The 24,542-nt window shown below is 40.0% G+C and overlaps 1 protein-coding gene across 17 annotated transcripts in view; it reads left to right on the top strand.

Moving 5' to 3' along the window:
* The window catches only part of ptpn5 (protein tyrosine phosphatase non-receptor type 5), a 134,428-nt gene that overhangs the window by 63,934 nt on the left and 45,952 nt on the right, over positions 1–24,542 (top strand). For all 17 annotated transcript variants that reach the window (XR_011978530.1, XR_011978533.1, XR_011978532.1 and 14 more), the window contains 3 exons: positions 7,804–7,990; positions 16,725–16,809; positions 23,132–23,208. Coding sequence is in view for 12 of the 17 variants with exons in the window: in XM_072671280.1 (XP_072527381.1) it covers positions 7,804–7,990; positions 16,725–16,809; positions 23,132–23,208 (349 nt within the window). In the remaining 5 variants the exon portion in view is untranslated. The remainder of the gene's footprint in view (positions 1–7,803; positions 7,991–16,724; positions 16,810–23,131; positions 23,209–24,542) is intronic.

Raw genomic sequence — 24,542 nt, 5'->3', positions numbered from 1 at the left:
GTTCGTTGTTTTGCCGAAGCCTTGCTTCGTGTTTTGTTTACTGCCACGTCCAAGCCCCCACCATTTTTTATTTATTTTATATATATATATATATATATATATATATATATATATATATATATATAAAAGGTATATTTTGTTATATTTTGTTTTCTTCTTTATCCCGCTCAGCTTCCTCCCAGTCCCAGGTGTGTTGTTTCGCCCTGTTTGTGTTGCAAAGTTATGTTTTTATATTTGCTTTCTAGTTCTGTCCCTTAGTTTGCTCTGCCCCTGGTTACATTCTGATTGGTTATTGCTTGTTACGTTGCCCTGTTTTTTTCTTGTATCGTCCATCCCTGCAAGTGGTTTTTTTTTTTTGTTTGTTTTTTTAATTTATTTTGTTTTCCTGCCATGCCTGACCCAACATGACAAATACTTAATATTTCTAAAGATAATTTGATTAAAAAATGCTACACATTTTTGGAAAATAATTAAATAATTTTAATGATACCTTTTGCCGCAATTACACATTGTTGCCCATTCTTCAAGGCAAAAGGGTTCCGTTGGTGTACAGCAAGCTTTAAGTCATACCACAGATTCTTGATTGGATTGAGGTCTGTGCTTTAACTGGGTAATTCCAAAACATTTAAATGTTTCCCCTTAAACCACTCAAGTGTTGTTTCATCAGTATGCTTAGGGTCATTGTCCTGCTGGAAGATCAACCTCTGTCCCAGTCTCAAATTTCTGGAATAATGAAATTCCTTCAGTTCTAAAAGGCCTAATTCCCAGTCCCTGGTGCTAAATAACATTGTGAGATTGTGTTCTTGGGGTGATTGGTTTGCGCCAGACATTCAGTCTCCAGTCTCCGCTATGACACTTTCCAGCTTCTTTAAGGTTATCTTGCCTCTCTGATTAATTGGTAATGGGAAATTTCATAAATTTTGACTTTTGTTTTGTAAGTAAAGTAAGTAAATAATCTTATTATAATTATATATATATATATATATATATATATATATATATATATATATATATATATATATAGCACTTTTTAAAGTGCTTTATAGGCAAAATAAACTGATAAATGTATAAAGATAAATCAAATCATCTAAAACACAAAACAATCAAGGTGTCAAAAAGTCAATATTATCAAGGTTCAGACACTATTAACAAGAAAGTAAAAATAAGTCTTTAAACCTTTCTTAAAAACATGAACCAATCTGATGTCAGTAGTAAGATTATTCCACAGTCTGGAAGCATAACTGCAAAAGCCCCGTCACCCTTTAACTGTTGTTTAGTTTGTGAAGGTCTAACTGCACCCCTGTGGACACATTTTCCGGACCCATAATAAGGACTTCTGTCTTGTCCCCATTCAACCTGAGAATGTTTTGAGACATTCATACTTTAATATCTGTGACACAGTCGGTAAGACTGACCAGTCTCCCAATGTCATTTTGGTTTACAGCTAAATAAATCTAAGTATCATCAGCATAAAAAAGAATAGAGACATTAAAACTGTGAATGAGGTTACCCAGGGGAAGCATATACAGTGAAAATAACAAAGGACCCTAAATAGAACTCTGTGGTACCCCACTGGTAAGAGATGCCAATGCAGACATCCTACCCCCAGCAGACACTACAAATGACCTATTTTATAAATAGGAGTGAAACCACTTTAGTGTCATCCCAGAAATTCCAGACCATTGATGCTATGTTTCTAAGTTATAATTTCTAATAAAATACCACAATCAATGGTGTAGAAACCTGCACTGATGTCTAGAAGAATTAGCACAGAAACTTCGCCCCTGTCACCATATATTAAAAGATTGTTTAAAACTCTGAGCAGAGCTGTCTCTGTGCTATGCTTAGGGCAAACTCTAGATTGAAAATTAAAAAAAAATGCACAAAAAAAAGACTGCACAAACCGAAATGAGACTCTCTAATGGCCCCAGAGCGCTATGCTGGTAAACCAGGAGGCTGTAGAGGGTTCCTGCTTCAATGTTCACTGGCTTTCGAGCAGCAGCCATCCCTCTTTCCATCAGAGCATGCTAAGGTGGCATACATCATCTCTCTCCTCACTGGTAGGACATTAGCCTGGGCCCCCCTGTGTGGGAGCACCAACCCCATGTATGTTTAACCCAGTTCAACCCCGGTTTAAGGCTGCACTGTTGCAAACCTTCAACCTTCCAGTCCCCGACCTGCGTCAGGGAAACAAGTCGGTGGCTGATTATGCCATTGAATTTTGCACGCTATCGGCAGAGAGTGGATGGAATGCCAGCACTCTCATGTCAGCCTTTCACCATGGTCTCAGTGAGGGGCTCAAGGATGAGCTTGCCAACTGTGACCCACCCACCTTCCTTGATCGACTCATTGAGTTGGCCCAAAGAGTGGATAACTGCCTCAAGGAGAAGTGTAGGGCGCAGAGTGTCAGAGCCTCCTGAGCTCCTCGAGACCCACCCGAGGCTCAGGCTCTTTTCGAGAGATAGAGATGCCTCCCGGCAGTAGGGTCCAGGCCATGCAGCTCCTCCTTGCGGGTACCAAGGGAGTACTGGGACCTTTGGGAGGTGTTTAGTAAATGGCAGGCCCAGTTGCTGTACCCCCACAGACCCTTTGACATCGCCATTGACCTCCTCCTGGGCACTACCCCCCCTAGGGGTAGGCTGTTTTCTTTGTCAGCACCAGAACATCAGGCAATGGAGGACTATGTCCAGGAAGTCCTGGCCTTAGGGTTCATCTGGCCATTCACTTCCCCGGCTAGGGACGGCTTCTTCTTCGTGGGGAAGAAAGATGGGGGGGGTTGAGGCCCTGTATTGACTACAGAGGCCTCAATAAAATTACCATTAATGACAAGCTGGACCTGCACAGTGCTTACAACTTTGTCAGGGTCAAAGAGGGTGATGAGTGAAAGACTGCGTTCGATTTTGCGTTATTGTACCCTCCGGGCTCAAAGAACATCAAGCCCGATGCTCTCTCTTGTCAGAGGAATCCCCCTCCTCTATTGAACACACCAACAACCGCAGTCCCCAAAACCCAGAATGTGGCGGCCATCCAATGGGGACTAGAGGATGCGGTCAAGCGTGCTCACTTCACTGAACCTGATCCAGGTGGTGGCCGCCTGGATCGACTTAACGTACCCGGGCCTGTAAGGGAACGAGGGCTTCAGTTGGGCCATGCGTTCTCCCAGGAAGCATACCCAGGGACTGCATGCATGCTCAAGCTTCTGCAATGGCAATTCTGGTTGCCCCGCATGGACGGAGACTTGTGCACTCATGTAGCTTCCTGTTTGGTGTGCTTCCAATGTAAAGACCCCAGAACCAGGCCCGCTGGTCTGCTCCTTCCACTGGCTGTTCCCATGTGTTCTTGGTCCCACTTGTCCCTTGACTTTATCATGGCGTTGCCCTGGTCACGTGGCAACACTGTGATTCTAGTCATTGTGGATCGGTTCTCCAATGCTGGCTGCTTTGTGTCTCTCCCAAAGCTGCCATCAGCTAAGGAGATGGCCGAGCTAGTGCTCAACCAGGTGGTCCGAGTTCACGGACCCCCCCCTCCGACATTGTGTCCGTGGGCCCCAATTCACCGCCGGTTCTGGGGAGCCTTTTGCCGACTGTTGGCTTCATGTCTGGCTTCCACCCCCAGTCTGATTGACAGAGATGGTCAATCAAGACCTGGAGCTTACCCTCCGCTGTCTGGCCACCTCCTCACCGTCTACCTGGTCTGATCAACTAATTTGGGCGGAGTATGCACATAACACCCTCTGGCACTCGTCTCTGGGAATGTCACCCTTTGAGTGCCAGTACGGACACCCAGGACAGGAGACAGGGACGGGGGTCCAGTCGGCTGAACAAATGGTCAGGCACTGTCTCCTGTAGGTCCCTTCTGTCTCCAGTAGCTACTCAAAAGCGATATACGGACAGGAGGCAGAGGCCGGCTCTGACCTATCATTGGACCATTCAAGATCCTTCGCCGGGTCAATCCTGTCACCTACCACCTTGCCCTTCCCCCTTTCGATGCGTGTTAACCCCACCTTCCATGTGTCCAACATCAAGCCTGTCTTGTGTTCCGTGGGTCCCGCCAATCTGCTGGGCCCGTGTACGGTTGGTGGTGTGCCGGCGTACACTGTTTAACAGAGGAGGTTAAGAGGGTCTGCCTTCCCTGTAACCTCTTATTTCTTTCGGGAGGTCCTTTTGTCTTTAGTTTTTCATTTTCCTGTTTTTGAGGTAGCCAGCGTTCCCCCCTGGCAGCCTTTGTTTGTTTTCCCACCTTTTCCCTCATATTAGACAGCGTTTGTTTTCTTTCCACTCGTTTTCAAACCCACCCCATTCTCGGGTGACTTTATTTTCACTTCAGTTTTTCCTGCTTTAAGATTAAGTGCTCTGCACTTGGGGCCGTTGGTCACGTGATCAACATGGCGGCCTGGGTACAAACCCCGCTGTAGGTGAGCACCACATTACAATACATGTTTACCAGATGCAGCAACAAGGAGCAATGCATGACAAGACCTGTTTAGTAAGTAACAGATCTTTTAAATGAAGATAATGAATTTATTTGTGATTTAACTCTGGTTCTGACAGACGCAATGTTATCTAAGACAGAAGTACATTCACTTGATTACTCAGAGACACTAAAAGATGTAACTTAGAGAAAAGACTATTCAACTACAGATTCATTATTAAGCGAACAGTGCGTTTAGGTTTAGAGATAGGGCCTTGAAGTTCTGCCCTGAAGATAATACTGCTATGGTCCAAAAATGCAAGATTTTCTACGCAGACAGATTAAACAGTCAGACCCAGAGTTAAAACCAGATCTGAAAAATTCCCTAGTTTGAGTTGGGCCAGTAATGCGTTGACATGTTAAGAGATTCTGTGATTCCTAAAAACTCTGTAGCACATCAGTGTCCTTCTCTACTTGTATATTAAAATCACCAAGTAAAAGAACCCAATCAAAGTTGAGAGCCATGTAAAAATATGAGTAATAGTGTGAAGATTATGCAAGTTTATACCCCTGCATTTGATGAGCAGATTAGCTGTTTTAAAATCACATGAAAACAACCGTTGACCAAGTTGACAGAATTGTGCAGCAGCCTGTAGATCCAGCAGTCCAGCCGATGTGACAATGAGAATTCCGCTAACCCAGTCCGTGCATTAGCAAGGTATTCTGCAACCAAGTCCACAGACACACCAGAACACTGGCTCTACTGACACATTTCCTATTACAGATGTAGTCAAGCTCATGTCCAGGATTTAATGTTAAATCAGGTGTACACGTAACAAAGGATTGAATGCACAGCAAAGTCTTTCTGTCATAGTCCTGAACAGCATGGATCTGAGTACGTAATGATAAAACTAAAACAAACAGAAACAGCACAGGTAGAAGCACACCTGCGACGTCGCCACGCACCGGCGCCATCTTGTTCCTCACGTGTAGATTGTTTAGGTTGTGTAGGTTCATTACATAAAATCCAAATAAAAATGTATTTAAATAACAGGTTACTAACTAATTTAAATAGATTTTTATGTGGATTTAATTTTATTTTACCATGCAACAAAGTAGGAAAAATTCCAAGGGGGTTAATACTTTCACAAGGTACTGTTTGTTTTTTACTTAAATATAGAGATCAAAACCTCAGTAAACTCTTAAAGATCTGTGAAATCACAACTGCAATAAAAAGTAAAAAGCAAAAAAAATCTATGTCTTAAGGCTGAATTAACTATTTTCTGACATTTATTAGTTGGGTCATTATTTGCTATGGTTGATTGCTTTTTAGAACTAACTTTCAGTAAGTTAGTTACTGAAACTCTTGGGTCTCCATGCTGTGCAGCACAACTAAATATGACTAATACTCAAGATATATTCATTTGAAACATATGATTGAATTTAAAGTATGTCTGCAATTTTCTCATAATAGCTACGAAAATGTGTTTCTTGCTGTCTAATAATTTCCCATGTGAAAGCTAGGATTGAACCCTGTGGCTCGCCACATGATGAGGGAGACCTATTAGAAAAAGCAACATCTTAAGCAAGATTAGTGTATTATTTTTGTTGTGTAACCATTTAGAGTAAAAAGGAAATAAGCATCATACAAAAGATTAAGTCTTGAAAGCTCACTGAAAGGTCCTAATATATTCAGTAACACATTCCTTTGAGATACATACAAAGTAACGCTTTTAATTAAATTCCAAAATTCTCAATTCTCAATTTTACTAGTCAGCGCAAACTAGGATTTTTACCCAACATACCCAAATCTGGTACCAAAGAAACCCTAATGACTTGAACTTAAATATTTGTTGACCAGCAATCACATGGTTGTTTGAGGCAAGCCAGGGGTAGTTAAAAAATAATGTGATTGTTGGGAGTCGGGTGACAAAAAGAGATGATCTTGGAATGAAGAAAACCAATGATTTCCATTATCTATGGGCTCTCTGTCTAAGCCTTTAAGGGGTGTGTTACAAGCAAAGCAAAGAGATTAAGGTCAAGAGCCAGTTTCTAAATACAGCTGCTCCAGATTAAACTAGGGCTAAAAGAAATAAATGACAAGATAACTTTCAATATGATACACTGCTCAGGATTGCAGTGTGTGTGAGATCACCTGGGCATTCATGTGTGTGTTTGTACACGTGTTTGCATGCTTGTGCTCCTGGGTGTGTGCACCCTATGTCTAAGTTTGCGGGTGTGAGTATGTTTGTGTGCACATATATCGCGATTTCATTTTTCACATTTCATGTGTTGACTTATAAATTCATTAAATGGAAACAACTTATTAATTTGTTTACTACATTTGTTGACTAAATGCCAAACAAGTTACTATTGTGTGGCCTGTTCTGTTTAGTTTTAAGTGTGGTGGAGAGTGAATTAAAATAATGGTATCTGAGCCTGTGTTGTCTTTGAGCCTGTCTACCAGGTCACGGTGGCCACACCTCTTTCCCCAGGGGTGCGCCATAGTACATAAGAATACTTTACTTGCTATATTGTACAGTCAAGTGAAAAAGTTAGCACACAATTTATTAATTACAATTTCTAAATTCATAGTGGATTCAATGTTGGAGAGCTGGTATTTGCTCTTGTATTCAAATGCTGTGTCTAATTTACACCAAACATGTCTTCTGTTACTGTGTCCAAAAATTCAACTTTGGTTTCATTTGGCTGTGCTTTGACTTCAGTTGTGGCAAGAGCTACCTGTAGAGCCTGTGATGACATTTTAGGATTGTTGGAGACTACGCATTTTGTGGTCTGCTGTTGAATGCTTCAGGATGGCCTGACTTGGCCATGTTGGCATTTGTAAATTATTGTTTGAACTGTGAAAGTTTTCAAAGAGCTTTAATATCCCTTCCCAGACTCATATGCATCTAAAACCTTGGTAATGGTAAAAAAACTCACTTTACCAATCAAGAGCAAATTGAACTAAATGTCTGAGGTTAAATAAGACTCTAAATAAATTCCCTCTAATGATGTTCTAAACATCTACAGCTAATGTGTTGCACCTGATTCTAATTTGAATTAGTAATGAATGTGGGGGTGTCCTAACCTTTTCCTCACAGAAAAAATAGTAGTTTTATTGCAAATGACTTTTAAAATACATTTCTTCAGTATGTGTTTAGTTATATTACCCCCACCCCCCAAAGTGTCAGATGTGTACGTGTTTAAAATATATATTAAAAAAAACAAAGGTTTTCGTGGAGCTCCACCCCTGTACAGTGGGTTTTTTGTGTTTGTATATTAGTAGGCAAGGTAGGGTATTCACTACACATTCATTACATTAACTATAACTACTCCTCTGGTCATTAATATGCAACCCTACTCTGTTGTCTAAATCTTGTGTCACTGCAGAAGAGGCTCAAACGTGTCATTGACTTTGGATATGTGCACTCCCGGCACCACAGAGCCATACGGAGCGTTGCTGTCCCCTCGAGAGCAGAGCACTCAAGAGTACCTGGAGAATGCATCAAATCCACTCACACCTGGACAGCTGCACATGCGTGCTTTGGATGACGCTGCACTACATGCAGAGTTTTATGTGAGTTTAATTATATATTATATTGTAAAGCACAAAAAAGCATTTAAAACCCCACAGGAGGCAGGAGATTGTTGGGGGTTTGCATTGTCTGTTTACCTTCGGTTTAACAATACCACTAATACCACTAAACAAAAATCAAACAAAGAAAAGTAACACACTTTGCACAGCAAAAGCAAGAAACAAATATAGCAGAAAGCAGTGATTCTTGGGCAAGGTGTACATGAGGAAATCCATAAAATGGTGAAAAACAGGGCGGGGTGTTGTTGTTGACTACACCCGGCGCAAATCACATTTACTATCTGGCAAACCCAAAAACAAAGCTGACCTCAACCTGCGGTAACATTACTGTACCAGTACCAATTACATGACCGTACTGTACTGTACCGGACTCTGTACAGACAGATAATAAACATATTTGTGTTATAAGAACTGGTCCATTAGTAACCATACATATTTTAAGGCTGAGCAAACTAAGCATTTTCAAGATACATCCACTTCCTGTTTTGGTTTGGTGTCTAAAGTAAATCAACTCTGCCCTTGATCTACATTAGATTCTTTTGAAATTTGGTATTCCTACCAACTCTCAAAAGAATCTAATGAAGTCTGAGAATTTCTAAAGAATTTGCAAAAAATATGTTTAAAAAATGCTACTTCCAAAATAGCTGCCTTCCGGTTGGGTGGAGTCACTTGTACCAAAGTTACTGTGTGTAATGATGTAATTTATGTTTGAACCAACTTTTATGGATTTCTGAGCAACTGTATCGTGGCCATGACAAACTTTGCATTTTGCCTAGTGTTGTGTATCAGGTTAATCAACTGCCCATCATTATGTCCTCACTGAAGATTTTTCATGACATCTGTCTGAAGTTTATGTCTAATTTTCAAAAAAGTTCAAGGATGTCTCTTTTTTTTTTTTCATAAAAAATATGTGAAAGAATGCACAAATTCTAATATGGCTGGCTTCCTGTGGGACAGAGCTAATACAACTCAAAAGGAAATATGTCTGTCATTTGACAAATATTATGTCAACCACAGTTATTAGTGTGTGTGTTCACTACCACAGATGGGTTAAATGCGGAGGACACATTTCGCTGTACAGTGTACACTGTACAGTGACAAATACGTGCACCTTTACCTTTACCTTTAAAGGTACACTGTACAGTGAAATGTGTCCTCCGCATTTAACCCATCTGGTAGTGAACACACACTCACACACACACATGTGTTAGGGGCAGTGAGTACACACACACACCCAGAGCGGTGGGCAGCCAACTCCAGCGCCCGGGGAACAGAGAGAGTAAAGGGCCTTGCTCTTTATTAACTTATTTAGAAATTGTAGGGGGCGCTATTGAGTCCACTGGCTAAACATGAGGCAAGAGACCAAAGAATTATTAAACTTTACCAAACATTAATTTGTGTCAAATTGGCTAAGACTTCCAACATTCCAAGATGTCACATTTGCATTTAAACAGTAGGTGACACTACAGAGCCACTGATATACCTCTATAGTGAATTTCAATTGTGGTCAGTTGTCAGCAATCTTTTTGCAATTTGTCATCACATATGTCAGACGTTTATTCCTACCAAATACCAAAAAAACAACTGATTGTCTGGGAGGAGTTCAAAAATAGGTTACTCATTCCAAAATGGCCAACTTCCCTTTGGGCGGAGCCCCTCAAGCCAATACTGTAAACTTATTAGCTATAATTATGTGTAAGAAGCTTGTTGATGGTTATAGGAAGTGATTGATTTCTGTCATTTTTTGCAACAAAATATTAAGTTGAGGGTGCCAATAATTTTATCCGGCCCATTTTTGGAGTTTTGCGTTAAATTAAATAAATTAATTAATGGCATTGTTCCTCTGTTTTTTGTGGTGTTCCAATACACACAAAGGAAATAAATATGTGTATAACAAAACGTGTAATTGCAATAATTTTCTGCGAGAAATACTTTATTTTCTGGGGTGCCAACACTTTTGACCTAGACTTCATATGTACATGTATACTCTACCCTTATACTTTATGCGTATATAGTAGGTATTAAGGTATTGATTTGTGTATATAGTAGGTATTGAAAGTATTGATTTATGGGTATTTGTGAACATTTTGACTATTCTTGATTACTGGACTTGTTCATGTGTCACTGTGGAGGTCTTTCTCTTGTTTGTGAATATCTGTTCCTGCTTGTGTGTGTGTGTTTGTGTCCCCTCACCAAGGGACTTAGCTGCAGAAATATTGGGGGAGGGGTTTTGTCACTTGACTTTGCTGGGATGAATGAATGAAGTGAGATTGTGTGCCCATTTTTAGAAATAGATGTACTTGAAGTGAAAATGTGGTGTAGCACCCTGTCTCAAAGTTAATTGCTATATGTAAATCTCACATTTGGTCCAAGTAGGAAAAGGTATGGCTGATTAAGATGAAGGCATAATGAGGAAGGTTAGCAAGGACAAATTCATCAGATTAAGATAGCAGCTGCTAAAATGGCATTAGAAAGCAGCAAACATGCATTTGAAGCTGTGGGTGCCTCTGGGGTCCCGCAACCCTCAAGGTGTAGGATACCCCCCCCCCCCCCCCCAACCAACACAGTTACAGTGGGCCCAGACATACTTGAAGACTTACTGAAGTTTACTTATGAGTGCCGTGCAACCCAGGATGGTCCAGATGAATGGAGTAGTGGATGGTTGGTGGATGGCCACCATGTCCCAACAAGGAGTTATTCCAATATCCTGAAAAGAAATTCAAGCAAAACTCTCGAAACTCTCCAACATCAATAGATGCAAGAATATTGAAGGTGATAGCAAAGAAGGGGTTCAATGTTTACATGTAACTTGGCCTGTTAAGGTGTTTTTGATCCCTTTATGCCAATAAGCACGTGGCAAGCTCTGGGACCCGTGCAGAGTTCCTTGTATAGTTCATCAGTCCCCTCCTCACACAAGCAGTGCAATGATGCAACCTCACTGCCATTAGATCATCCTTGCAAAGCAGAAACCGGTCATGTTGCTATTGTGGGGGAAATTAGCATGTTTTTACAACAGCATCATAAAATGGGGTGGATACCCAGACACAGAATTCTCAACAATTAAAAAAAAGTCAGTCTCTTCAATAAATTTGTATTTGTGTAAATTTTATATATGTTCAAATCATTAATATCCCAACCACTAATTTCTAACTAGAGACAATGGTGATTGATTTGCGTTCTGAAGGAGGCTTTAATAAAGGTTAATTATTTTTCCGTTTTTGGCAACAACCAGTATTGAATGCTATCAAGACAGACAACTTAGTGTACATAAACAAAGCATTTATTAACGATAGAGAGAAAGAGAGAGAGAGACTGCGTGTGTGCGCAATGAGTAGTAACCACAGTCTTTTAGAAAAAAAACAATAATACATTAAAATGCATTAAACCTCAAGATAAGGAATCTTTCTCTAGACTACACCCAGATGTTAAGTGGTTGTCATCTTCAGCTGATTTGAGGAAATTTTCACCATTCCTTGAAGAATAAAGATTCTTGACGTGCCGTCCAGGTACTGCTTCTGGTCCAAAAAAAAAGTTCACAGTTGTAAGTAAAAGAAATTTACTCTTGTTCAGGTTGTGACCACCCGTTGCAAGTTTGATTTGCAGAAAGTAGCTGTGTGGAAATGCTGATCAGACGTCCAGCTGAAATTCTAAAGGTTTTTAAGATCAGAGCTAGGCACATCAGGAGCTGGCTGTCCTTTGTTACGACAATGGAGAGGGCTCCCTTGGTTCCTTTCTTTCTCTCTGTTGGGTGTTTACCTGGCTGGGCAAACTCAGAGAGGGAGATTCTTTGTTGGGACAGTCTTTTTATCACCTGTGTAGCCACACCCATTTTCTTCTTCTGGTGTTAAATGTGCATTGGTGGTGCAGTCACCTACTGGTGGGCAAGGGTTCCTACACTATGACATGTGGGTTTCCAAAATTCCACTTTCTAGTTTCAGTTTACAAACATACAATGGTATATTACAACCTTCTCTAACCATCTCATATAATATTTTTTTCAGTGGCCGTTGTAAACCTCATTGTAAACCATTTGAAGTGATTGTCAGACCCAGAACAAACAACGCTGTTTTCCCAGTTGGAAAATGTGGGTCCACCAAACCTGTCAAATGGTGACCATTACATTTCATTTATATTTATAGCATTGTTCTATGGTCTGAAGTTTTGAGTAATAATAAAAAGATGTACTTATCTGCATGTATGCATCCCCCCCCTTTCTTCATGGCCCCAGATCCCTATTCTTTCTCCTCTCTGCTTCTTGCTCTTCCACTGGCTGCACTGGACAGTTTGTAGCAGTGTTTCTGCTTTCTGCATGTGAACCACCTGTTCATCTTCATCCTCCCTGCACAATGAGTGTGCTGCTCCTTCCGCCACTTGCTTCTTTGCTGTCATCACAAAATGTCGAAGCTTAGTGTAGAATTATTCACCTCCTTTATTAGTGTCAGTGACATTGTCACCTTTGTTGGGATGGCAAAGTATTGGGTGGTTGGTACATTATTTAAGAAGGCATTCACCCCTTTCTGTTTTAACTTTGTTATTAGATTACAGATTGTTATAGTACATTACAAGTCTAATTTATTGATTTAGGATCTTGAGTGATATTTCCTGATGGTCCCTGAATTGTAGCTATGAAAATGTTTTGAAAAGTTGATTAGCAAGGTATTTTTTATATTTATCATTGTATTCATCATTGCCTAAGCAGTGAAAGTAAGAATTTTTTTTGTTAAGTTTCTTTTGTTGGATTTTCTGCATAGGTTTCATGTAATGTTTTTTGCTGTATCATGTGTTGCATTTCTTGTTCTTTATGTATCTTTTGTGTCTAGTTAGATATATTTTCCCCTAAGTACAGCTATTACTCTTTTGCACTCTATTACTCCTTTGAGGTATTGAGGAGATTTCTGATTTCTGAGATTTTTGGTATGTCAATTATGTACATGAAGGATGCTCACTCTCTCTTGAAAAATGTATCAAAGTGTGTATCTTTAAGTAGTGATACAATAGACCACAGTATCTCCTAGAAAGGTTAGAGAACATGGTTTGAATAACAGAAACAGCCCTATTATGGTTCAAATCATATTTTACTGAATCATTATCAGTTCATAAAAGTTAAATGCTGTATCTTCAAATTATACAAAATTGTGGAACTGTTTTTCAGAAATGTGCATTGTTTGAAAATGACTTATTTTGATCTAGTCCTTCAATTTACATAATCTCAATATTGGTCTTATATCAACAAGTACAGTGTCTGGGAATAGTTGTCACACAGGGTATCCAAAACATGTCACTCAATCCATCTGGGCGGAGTCTCGAAAATTCTTTGGGTAATAACTTATATACAACATATACAACATGTGACTGAGATAGTATGTTGTGTTTGGTGTAAATCAACCACTGAAAAGGTGTTACTGTTCTAACATATACATAAATTAAGTAGTATTATTTGATACTAGTAGTAGTATTTTTATTTGAAGTACTTTAGGCATTTCAAAATACATGCATGTGGTATTCTATGTACATCTATTTCTCAAAATCTGCACACAATCTCACATTTTCATTTATATAGTAAATATCAGCAATGTTAAGTGTCCCAGCAAAGTAAGCTACAGAACCCCTCCTCCAACATTTCTGCAGCTTAGGAGGACCCTATACACACACATGTTTAGAATACACATACACAATGAATATGGGCAGAGTAAGTGTCAAAGTCAGCTTTATTGCATTACTCTCAGACCCATGGTGCAAGAAACAAACATCAAACATTTAAATAAACATTAAATAACATGATGCATAGAAATGGTAATTTACTCATTTGTAGGAATGTAAGAGTTTAAGTTTTTGTATAAATAAATAGAGGTCCCTGACATTGACATCAGAAGTAAATTGGCATATGTAGCAATGTACTTATAAAGTGTATGAATAAAGTATATGTACAGAGGTCCCTGAAATTACATCAAAAGTAAAGTGACATATGCAGCAGATTAAAAATCTGGGTATGGTTAGTGCAAATATAAACAGTAGTACAAATTGGAGCTTGTAGCCTCAATAGTCTCAATTTAAGAGTGTGCACACGCACACAAAGGCCACATTGCTCAACTTTACCATGTTGACATCTAACACACCATGCATGCAAGCACAATCACACACACAAACTGTTCAGTTCTCTTCCTCCTACACACACATACAGTGGAGGAAATGAGTATTTGACCCCCCACTGATTTTGAAAGTTTCTACTCTGACAAATAATGAAACAGTCTATGTTTTTTTATGGTAGCTTCATTTTAACAGTGAGAGATCTAGAAAATGAAATATTTAAATAAAAAATCATTTGCATTTCATTGAGGGAACTAAGTATTTGATCCCCTAAAAACCATGACTAATGTTGGCTCCCACAAACCACTGACACACCCTAATCTCAGTTAAGTCGTTACCTGCATGAGAGACACCTGTGAAAAGGCTACCTGCCAAGAGACACTCCAACATCTCCACCATGGGCAAGACTAAAGAGCTGTCTAAAGATGTCAGGGACAAAATTGTTGACCTACACAAGGCTGGAATGGGCTACAAAGCCATAAGTAAGAAGCTGAATGAGAAGGTGACAACTGTTGGTGCAATTATTCGGAAGTGGAAGTACAACATTACTGTCAATCGACCTCTGCTCAAGAAGGCTCATGTCCAGGCCCGCCTCAAGTTCGCCAATGAACATATTAATGATTCCAAGAGAGACTGGGAGAAGGTGCTGTTGTCAGATGAGATCAAAATTGAGCTCTTTGGCCTCAACTCGACGTGTTTGGAGGAAGAAAAATACAGAATATGACCCTAAGAACACCATCCCCACCGTCCACCATGGTGGTGGAAGTATTATGTTTTGGGGGTGTTTTTCTTTTAAGGGCACAGGCCAACTTCACCGCATCGACAGGAAGATGAACGGGGCCATGTATCGCAAAATCCTGGGTGACAACCTCCTTGCCTCTGCCAGGGCACTGAAAATGGGTCATGGATGGGTCTTCCAGCATGACAACGACCCAAAACATACAGCCAGGGAAACAAAGGAGTGGCTCCATAAGAAGCATATCAAGGTCATGGAATGGCCTAGCCAGTCTCCTGACCTCAATCCCATAGAAAATCTATAGAGAGAGCTGAAGCTTCGCGTTTCCAAATGCACGCCTAAAAACCTTAAGGATTTGGAGATGATCTGCAGAGAGGAATGGGCCAAAATTACTCCTGAAGTGTGTGCAAACCTTATAAAAAAAACTACAAAAAACATCTGACTGCTGTGCTTGCCAACAAGGATTTTGCCACCAAGTATTAAATTATGTTTTACTAGGGGGTCAAATACTTATTTCCTTCAATGAATTTCAAGTTCATTTTTATTTCTTATTATTTATGTAATTTTCTCAGTTTTTCTTTCAATATTCTGTCACTGTTAAAATAAAGCTGGCATAAAATTATGAGACGTTTCATTTATTTTTTTGTATTAAAACTTTTAAAGTCAGTGGGGGGTAAAATACTTATTTCCTCCACTGTACATACACATTGATAGTTCTACTGGTGTGTTAACAGTTTAAGCGTGTACACAAAGGAGCACAAACACATGTTTGCCTGCAAGGACATAATCATATTTATGCAAACACACACACACACACACACAGATATGCATGCACACACACTGTATGAACAATATTAATATTATTATAGAATATTAACAGGTTTGGCATTTAAAGTCAACAAATGTCATCATCATCACATCAATAATTACTCACTATTTATAAAGTAACACTTGACATATAAAAAAAACTGAATCATGAGTCAAATACAACACATTATGTTGAATAGCAAAATATTTAAACCACTGACAATTAAATATAAGATACACTATATTAACAAAGTATTGGAACATGTACTCATTCATTGTTTCCTCTGAAATCAAAGGTATTAAAGAGTTTATCATGTAAAACCATCCAGAGAAGGCATTCTCCTAGATTTTACAGCCCTGCTGTGAGGATTTGATTGCTTTCAGTGTTAGCAATGGCAGGATGTTGGTTGATCACCACCCCATCTCATCCTAATCTCCCTAATTTATCCCAGAAGCATAGGATGAAGCACCATTGTTCCAGAGAACACAGTTCCACTGCTCCAAAGCCCAATGCTTTATACCCCTCTAGCCCATGCCTGGCATCAGGCATGGTGCCAATAGGTTCATGTTTATCTGCTCAGAGACTCCTATTCTTTTGGCAATGTTTGGACTGTGTCAGCAATGGGTTTAACTTGAAGCAGCTGAATGCATTCATTAGAAGGGATGTCCACAAACATTTGGACATATAGTGTACATCTGGGTCATTTTGTATAGCTCCATCCATTCCCCAACTTCACATTTTTTTGCAGTCTGTTTTGCTGGCAAGCAAAGTTTACACTAGCCCCAGTATTTGATAAATAAGTCAAGCTACTTCTTAGCTCACCTCTCTGCCTGTCTTCTATTTTCTCCCTTTTCTCTGGATCCAAGTCTGTAGTTTTGGACCTGCATGAGGTTTTCTTTGATATCTTGTCCCTCCCCCATCCCTGGAATGTACTACAGTATAAGCAAATCACTTATGATTGTATTAGATATCCCTAATCATTTGTGCACAAACACAAATGTCCACTTCAGGTTTAAACAAGTCATTGATCAATTACAATGCAGGTACCATTATTTTTGATCCTGTTTCTGTTCTTCCCTAAATAGGAGACACCTATGAACTTTGTGGATCCAAAGGAATACAACATCCCAGGTGTGGTGAGGAAAAATCGCTACAAAACCATCCTGCCAAGTGAGTATATATACAAATATATGGTGTAAAAGCTTGTTTTTAGAGAATAATAAAAATGTAAAAAAGTTTTTCAAATAAAATGAGTGCTGAATAACATGAATGTAAAACACTATAGCATTAGAGTTGATAAAAATAAAACCCAGTAACCTAATTTATTTTCATCTAAGATTGATTAGCCAATCTAGGTATTGGACAGTCTCTGTAAACACTAAGCTGTCTTGAGGATTGAGGTTGATGAACCTTAGTTTTAGAATATTGTATTAAATTTGACATAAAACTTAAAAAGAAATTTAAAAAATAAGACAAAAACATTAGGCTTGACTTTTTAATTAATTGAAGAAAATGATCCAATATTACTTATCTGTGAGTGGTAAAAGAATGTAAACCTTTAGGATTAGCAGATCATTTAATGGTGAAATTAGAGTTTAGATTAGGTTTAGAGTCTAAACAAGGTTACTGTGATGTATTTCGTAAGCATTGTCCTTGATTGTCTGGTTGTCTGATTGACCGTAGTTGTGGTAATTCACTGAATGTTGGGATATATTGTATTCTCCCTCATGAGTTGTGATGACCCTGAAAAAATGTAAATGTAAAAGTAAACACGCGACTGTTCAGGCTAACTACACACCTTTGTCTCTTTCTGATTATTTATTGTATATCCAGTATTAGCTGAAGTACTGCCGATATAACGTGTTAACGAGTGGAAAAAAGTAATACTTGGACTCTCGGACTGGCATATTGGCTAAGAGGGCAGCTTAACTGCGATGAACAAGCTAAAGATAACTTAGACCTTGTCAGCATGGATGGATGGTAAAGGCTCTTCCTGGACTACTTGCACCAGTGATACTGTGAGTGTACTCAGGAAATGGGGTGGAAAAACAGCAGTTGTAAACTTTGGATGTTCCATCCAAGTGACCAAGGGCCTACGCAGACATTGTGAATGTCCTCTTGTTAGAATTCTTTCTAGAACCACTGGTCATATCTGATAGATTCAGGTTTCACAAGAGGAATCAGGAGAGAGAAAGTGTGAGAGAAAGAGAAGGGAGAAAGTGTGACGATTTCAGAGCATTGTGAATTTTGGTGATGTCTTAAACGACACTGTCAGGGACAGGCTGGTATTAGAACCCAGCAACATTTTGTTAAAACATACACAGGTGAGCATGTTAATATTAAAGGTGTCTTTGATGTACAAATGCAGTTAAATGGTCAGTCAGCAAAACTGCCACTTTACATTGTAAAGGGCCATTACCCAGCACTTCTAGGCCACTAATGGTTAGAAAAGATTCAGCTTGGATGGCCTTTAGTTCAAATGGTGTCCAAAGGCATCACTGATCTCTCTGCCATTTTAAACAGGCACACAGAGCTGTTCAAGGATGGGTTGGGTACTATGAAAGGAACCATGGTGAAACTGGATGTCAATCCTGACAGTAAGCCTAGGTACCTTGCAATTAAGCCAAAACTACAGGCAATGTTGGAGGCTTTGGTAAAAAGTGACATTCTGGAGCCAGTTTGTGTTAGTGAGTGGGCAACTCCCATCATACCTGTTCTAAAAAAAAAAGATGGAGCGGTTAGAATCTGCTGTGATTTCAAGGTCACATTGAATCCAGTGCTGTCCATTGAGCAGTATCCTCTGCCACACACCGATGACCTCTTTGCTGGCTTGGCCGGAGGCCAGCGTTTTAATACACATCTGCACCATCACTGTTCCAAAGAACGATGGACCAGATCCTGAGTGGCCTGTCAGGGGTCCAGTGCTACTTGGATGATATTCTAATAACTGGGAAGTCAGAGGAGGAACACCTGAACAATCTTGATGCAACATTACTGCACCTTAAAGGGCTATGGTCTAAGAGTTTGCAAAGACAAATGTGAATTTTTCAAACTGTGGAATACTTGGGTCATTGATTCTATGGACCTTCACCAAGCATCTTTTAAAGTAAAGGCCATTGTACGTGCCCCTGCCCCACAGAATGTCAGTCAGCTTCGCTTGTTCTTGGGGCTTCTGAATTACTATGGAAAATTCATTAAGGGCCTGGCTACAGTCTTGATACTACTACACCAGCTGGCAATAGAAATGGACAAAACAGCAATGATGCATTTGAAAAGGCCAAGGAAGCACTGCTACAGTGAGAGGTACTGACCCACTTTGACCCAAAGTTGCAAATCCAGCTTTCTTGTAACGCTTTACCTTATGGTGTGGTGCAGTCATTTCCCACAAAATGCCATTAGGAGTGGAACAACCAATCGCATTTGATTCGCATTAGGAATTATTTTCACTTGTTCGAAAGTTCCACCACTACCTTTGGGAGGCGATTCACATTGCTGATTGATTATAGGACTGCACGCGTAGCTTCGCTAGCTGCTAGCCAAATGCAACAATGGGCTTTGCTGTTATTAGCCCACACCTACAATATGAAGTATCGTAAATCAGAACTGCAGGAGCTTAGCTTAGGAGATGAGTGCATACAAACGTCAATTGAATACCAACCCTGTATTTAGTAGCAGGACATTTCTTTGATTTAATCCTTTGGTTTTAATGGTTGTATTATATTTGCTTAGTGACACCACACACTGCTTAAAAACTTGAAAGTAAAAAGGAGCACCTGAAGAAAGCATATAGAGCATTCAAACCTTACTGCAAGTTTTTCCATTAGCTGAGCTATGTCTGAGCAAGGCTGAAGGAGCACACATTTGAATGTGTGTGTAGGCTGCGAATATTTCAGCTTTAAGAACTGATTTACATATCATATAAACTAATCAGCATGCTTACAAAAAGCTGTCATTACATGAATAGCTAAATTTGTAAATGGGTCGGCCATCATGGCTCAGAAACGTGCTTAAGTTTCTTTCATTTCTCTCCCAAAGCGTACTAATTTGAAATTGAAATTTACTTTTTAAAGTGAATATTGAAATCTACAACAATTAATGCATTATCAGTTGAAAAGCTACTTCTGATTAATCATCAGCAAATTCTCTAGGGAAATCTGTATATGGTCTAGGAGGATGATAGACTGCCATAAGCAGAAAAGTGTGCTGCTTTTTCAAAGTTGAAGATGGATCTGCCCTTTTAAAATTAAACACTTAACATTTAGCTTCATAACCTGAGTTTTGCGTGCTTTGCTAGAACTAATGCTTTAGGTCCTAGAGATTGCATATTTAACAGACCAAATTTAATGCAGTAGTTCCTTGTACATACGAATTTGCCTCAGCCGGGGGGGTTGGACAACACATCACGGAACTGACTCACACACTAGAGCATTTCCTGGTGTTGGGCCCCTGAAAGGTCATCGCAGAACAGCACAAGAGACGAGGGGAGAGGGCCGAGAGTAGGGGGACAGATTCAATTAATTTTTTAAGCAGGTGTGGTAAACTTGCTCCAGTTTTCACTTACCAGGCTGCTCCAAGTAAAATGTCACAGGACATATATATAATATATATATAATATCCGCCGAAGGGATTCTCGACTGATGCCACTCTCCAGTGACATGCAGCGAGTGCTACACTGTGGGCTCATGCTGAATGAAGCTAGGACAGCCACTGATGTTTCTTCATTAGTGACAGTTTTCATGCGTCCATATTTTGGCAAATCCAACACTGAACCAGTTTCACGAAACTTGGCAAGCAGTTTGCTAACTGTATGGGAGATGGGTGGTCTCGTAGGGTGTCTTGCATTGAAATCTGCTGGAATTGACCGGGGTACCTTTGTTCACCAGACATCAACAAATTTCTATCCGCTCCTCATGTGTTAACCTCTGCGACATGTCAATGGCTGTAAACAAAGAGAAGCTTGTAAATAACTCATGAAAGAATAAAGTTACGTTAAAACTGCACACCAATGTTTTTCTTGTGAAATTCTCAACAAGTTTGATGTGTCACATGACCTTCTTCCCATTGCAAAAACTAAAGTTGGATCCAAAATGGCAGACTTCAAAATGGCCGCCATGGTCACCACCCATCTTGAAAAGTTTTCCCCTCCCATATACTAATGTGCCACAAACAGGAAGTTAATATCACCAACCATTCCCATTTTATTTAGGTGTATCCATATAAATGGCCCACCCTGTAGTATGCAAGCTTATGAGTCAGTTTCAACACTTGCCTTGCTGCTTGGTCAGAAATCATGCTGAAAAACAGCACTGAAAATGTTTTCATTATATGATGAAAGCGATGGCTTGACTGCACAGTATGTCTAATTAACTACATAAAACAGCATTATTAATTGTGCTTATTAGTAAGTCATGTGTGCATACTGGTGAGTGTATATGTATGCGGATTGGGGAAAAAGTATTGAGTATGTGTAATGTGCATCAAAACTCCTGGGCTGCAATTAAGTCCGATTGTCTGTTTGACTGTTGCAGATTGTGCAAATGATGCCCCACCTTGAAGCGAAGGAACTTCCATATGTAGATGAGCGAGTGATATACAATATGTATGAATATGAATATGAATACAAGTATGTCGGTTTGGGGGTGGTACATGAAGCGTTTTACACAGGTTGGTCATTGGCAGAGACACAAAAGGGGGTATCTTAATCTGTGAGGCTGTCTTTGGGGATAAAGGGTATTTTATAAGCTGAGGACCGCTAGGGGGATGTCTATGGGCCAGGTGCTTAAGAGTGTCCATACGGGAGCGAGGAACTAGTAACCTAGTAACAAAAAAATGGGTGGGAGGCAGGAGAAGGGTCCCACTTAAGCCGGTCATGAAGACGACCGGCTTAAGTGGGACTCTTCTCCTGTCTCCCACCCATTTTTTTGTTCAAAACAATCTTCTGTATCAGTTATCACTTACTAGGGAAGTTAATGTCCATATGGGAGCGAGGAATTACTAATAATTCCTCGCTCCCATATGGACACTCCTATGCACCTGGCCCATAGACATCCCCCTAGCGGTCACCTAGCTTATAAAATACCCTTTATCCCCAAAGACAGCCTCACAGATTAAGATGCCCCCTTTTTTTGAAGAAGCCCCCTTTTTGTTGTGCCTGGCAGTGGAGAGCGAACATTGGGTTAGTCTTAATGTGCAGCTCACCTTTTGAACCCCGAAGCTGAACCTTCAGGAGGACCGGGGAAGAGGACCCCAGTTCTGTCATCGGCATGCCTCATCTCTGTGCCCCATGCGCATGGAGCAAAGCTGTCGACAGGGAGCTCAATTATAGTCGTGGCAGGTGAGCGAGAGGTGACCTTTCGGAAGGGTGGCCTTTTGAGCCAGGACACTTTCGGCTGCCTCTCCTCCCTCATCTCCCATGGAGTGACACTTCCTTTTAGGCCCTACAGGGGTCTGGAGAGGCTGGTAGCTCCCTAGTAGATGCAGTGGTTGGTGTGGTGCAACAGTTAACAACATCTACCTGCCAGTGACCTACCACACCACATGGGAGGCTGGGGTTCGATTGCCAGTCTGGGTGACTATGCTGTGCTACACCATTTGAGACAGCGCCATTCAGCTAGATGGGCTAGCCTCGTTCAGAGCGGATAGGAGCGCGGCTCTGTCCGGGAAGACCAGCGGTGGAGGCGTGTGTGTTTACATCAACACGGAATGGTGTAACAACGCTGTGACTGTCGCCAAGTACTGCTCTCCGCTGGTGGAGTTCATGAATGTTAAGGAGGCACTATGTGAACTGCACGGGACCATCAGCGATCTGGAGACCAAACACCCAGATGGACTGTTCATTGTCGCCGGATAAATTCCATCAACATGTGGACTTTGCAACGAGAGGAGCGAACGCGCTGGACCTTGTTTTCACATATTATACGTGTACCATGTTTTTGTTGTTCCTTTTGTCTTTATGTCTGGATAACTACAAGGCTGCTTTGTGAAATCAGGTTGTAAAAGACACCATAACATTTTATCATTTTAACATTTTTCTTGGCTCTGTGATTATGAAAAAGCCATAGCCCTAACAAGTGAATTAAGGTCTGAGACGGTTGTAAAAGTTACCTGTTCATCTCCAATGTCTTGGGATGCCCAAACATTTGCCTGGTGGTCCTTTACTTTTTTCACATGTTTTTTCAGTTTAGTTCATTTTCTACTCACTTAACTATTCACAGTTAAAAAAAAAGACCAGGGGTGCTTGAATGTCTGCATGTTGCATCTTTTCAGTCACAAAAAATGTTTAAATGGCAATACAATTAAGTTCACAAGAAAAGCACTGTTTAATTTTTTAGATGCATGTCAATGTAATTACATAACACTCTTATAAAACCCCTAATTCTAATTGTATGTCTAGAAAGATAGTTACAGTGTCTAAAAACACTATTTTTTATATGATATTATATAGAACAAAACAAATGAATATATCACACAACTTCTCATGTCAATGTTCCAGACACACATAGTAGAGTTTGTCTTCAATCAACAGAAGAGGACTTCCTTAGCACTTACATTAATGCCAACTATTTGAAGGTGAGTATATATTTGAATGTGAATCGATTCATTTTAGTTTGGCTCAGTGTGTGTAAAAATATTGTTGTACTTTTTATTTTACAGTAATCTCACATCATATGCTTCATCTTTTTTGTTTAAAGCACCTTCTCTGTGAAGTTTTAAGTACAATTGTAAATTCATCCCGCTGTTACCTGTATGCTGTTAGTCTTGAACAATAATAAGCCAGTGAATTAGTGCTTTTCATTTAATTTCAACATTACACATCTTGTATACTGTGCAAGGAATGGAGAGGGGGTTCAGTCCCTAATCAGCATCTGGTACCATGAAGTGGCACTGCGTTATCTGCAGCTTGAAAAAATAGCATTTATTTGAAAGAGCAAAATTAGCAAAATAGTAATGAACTTGTACTTGTACAAATGAAATGCAATATCCTAACCAGTTCAAGCTATATTAATTAGATAAGATAAGATAAGATAGTCCTTTATTAGTCCCGGGAAATTCCCAGTGTAACAGCAGAAAGGGATAGCAAGACACTCAGTTACAAAAATTTAGATAAATAATTTACACTATATACACAATATAAATAAGAATTAAAAAAGCAATAAACAATATTATTTACAGCAAAAGACTCTTAATTGCACATGGGGGGGGGGGGGTATTGCACATAGTATTCCCTGAACATGTGTGTGTAGTGTAAGTGTGTGTGTATGTGGTCCGCTGGGAGCAGTGCTGGTTGTGCAGTCTGACGGCAGCAGGAAGGAAGGACCTGCGATACCGCGCCTTCCTAATTGCACAAATGTTAAGGCTGGAGCACAATGACCTTACATTTTCATTAAAACACAACCACTATGATGCTGTTATTTGGCTGTATTGTATTCCAGAAGAATAACTGACACTCCAAATAGGCGCCATAAACTTCTCAGTCCAGCAATGACTCTCAGAGAATAGCCCTCCAACCAGAAATATCTGCAGCAAAAGATGAGCTTCTGTCTCTGACTTTACATCTACAAGGTGGACCAAGTAGGTAGAAGTATCTGTCAGAGTGGACAGTGAGTTGACAGTGTAACTTTGCAGTACAAAAGCTGTAACTTTGACGGTGACTTGGAACTCTGACCCATCATTTGGCTTTAAATGGATGAATGGATGGATAGTGATTTGATTGCATCGTGTTTAGATTCTACAGCTTGGCAAATCAGCGGTGTCCTCAGAGTTAGCATTAGAATCTTTGATGACCTTGCCATTTTAAAGTTTACTTATAAAAAAGCAGCCTGGTCACTACAACACAACAAAATGGTTAATGATTACTCTGAGCTGATTTAGTTTAGAAGTTAAGTTATTCCTTAAAGTGTTTT

Source organism: Salminus brasiliensis, chromosome 25, assembly GCF_030463535.1.
Source record: "Salminus brasiliensis chromosome 25, fSalBra1.hap2, whole genome shotgun sequence".
In the NCBI taxonomy this organism is placed as follows: domain Eukaryota; kingdom Metazoa; phylum Chordata; class Actinopteri; order Characiformes; family Bryconidae; genus Salminus; species Salminus brasiliensis.
Note: the sequence above shows the minus strand (reverse complement) of the source record. Positions and strands in the feature narration are given on the sequence as shown.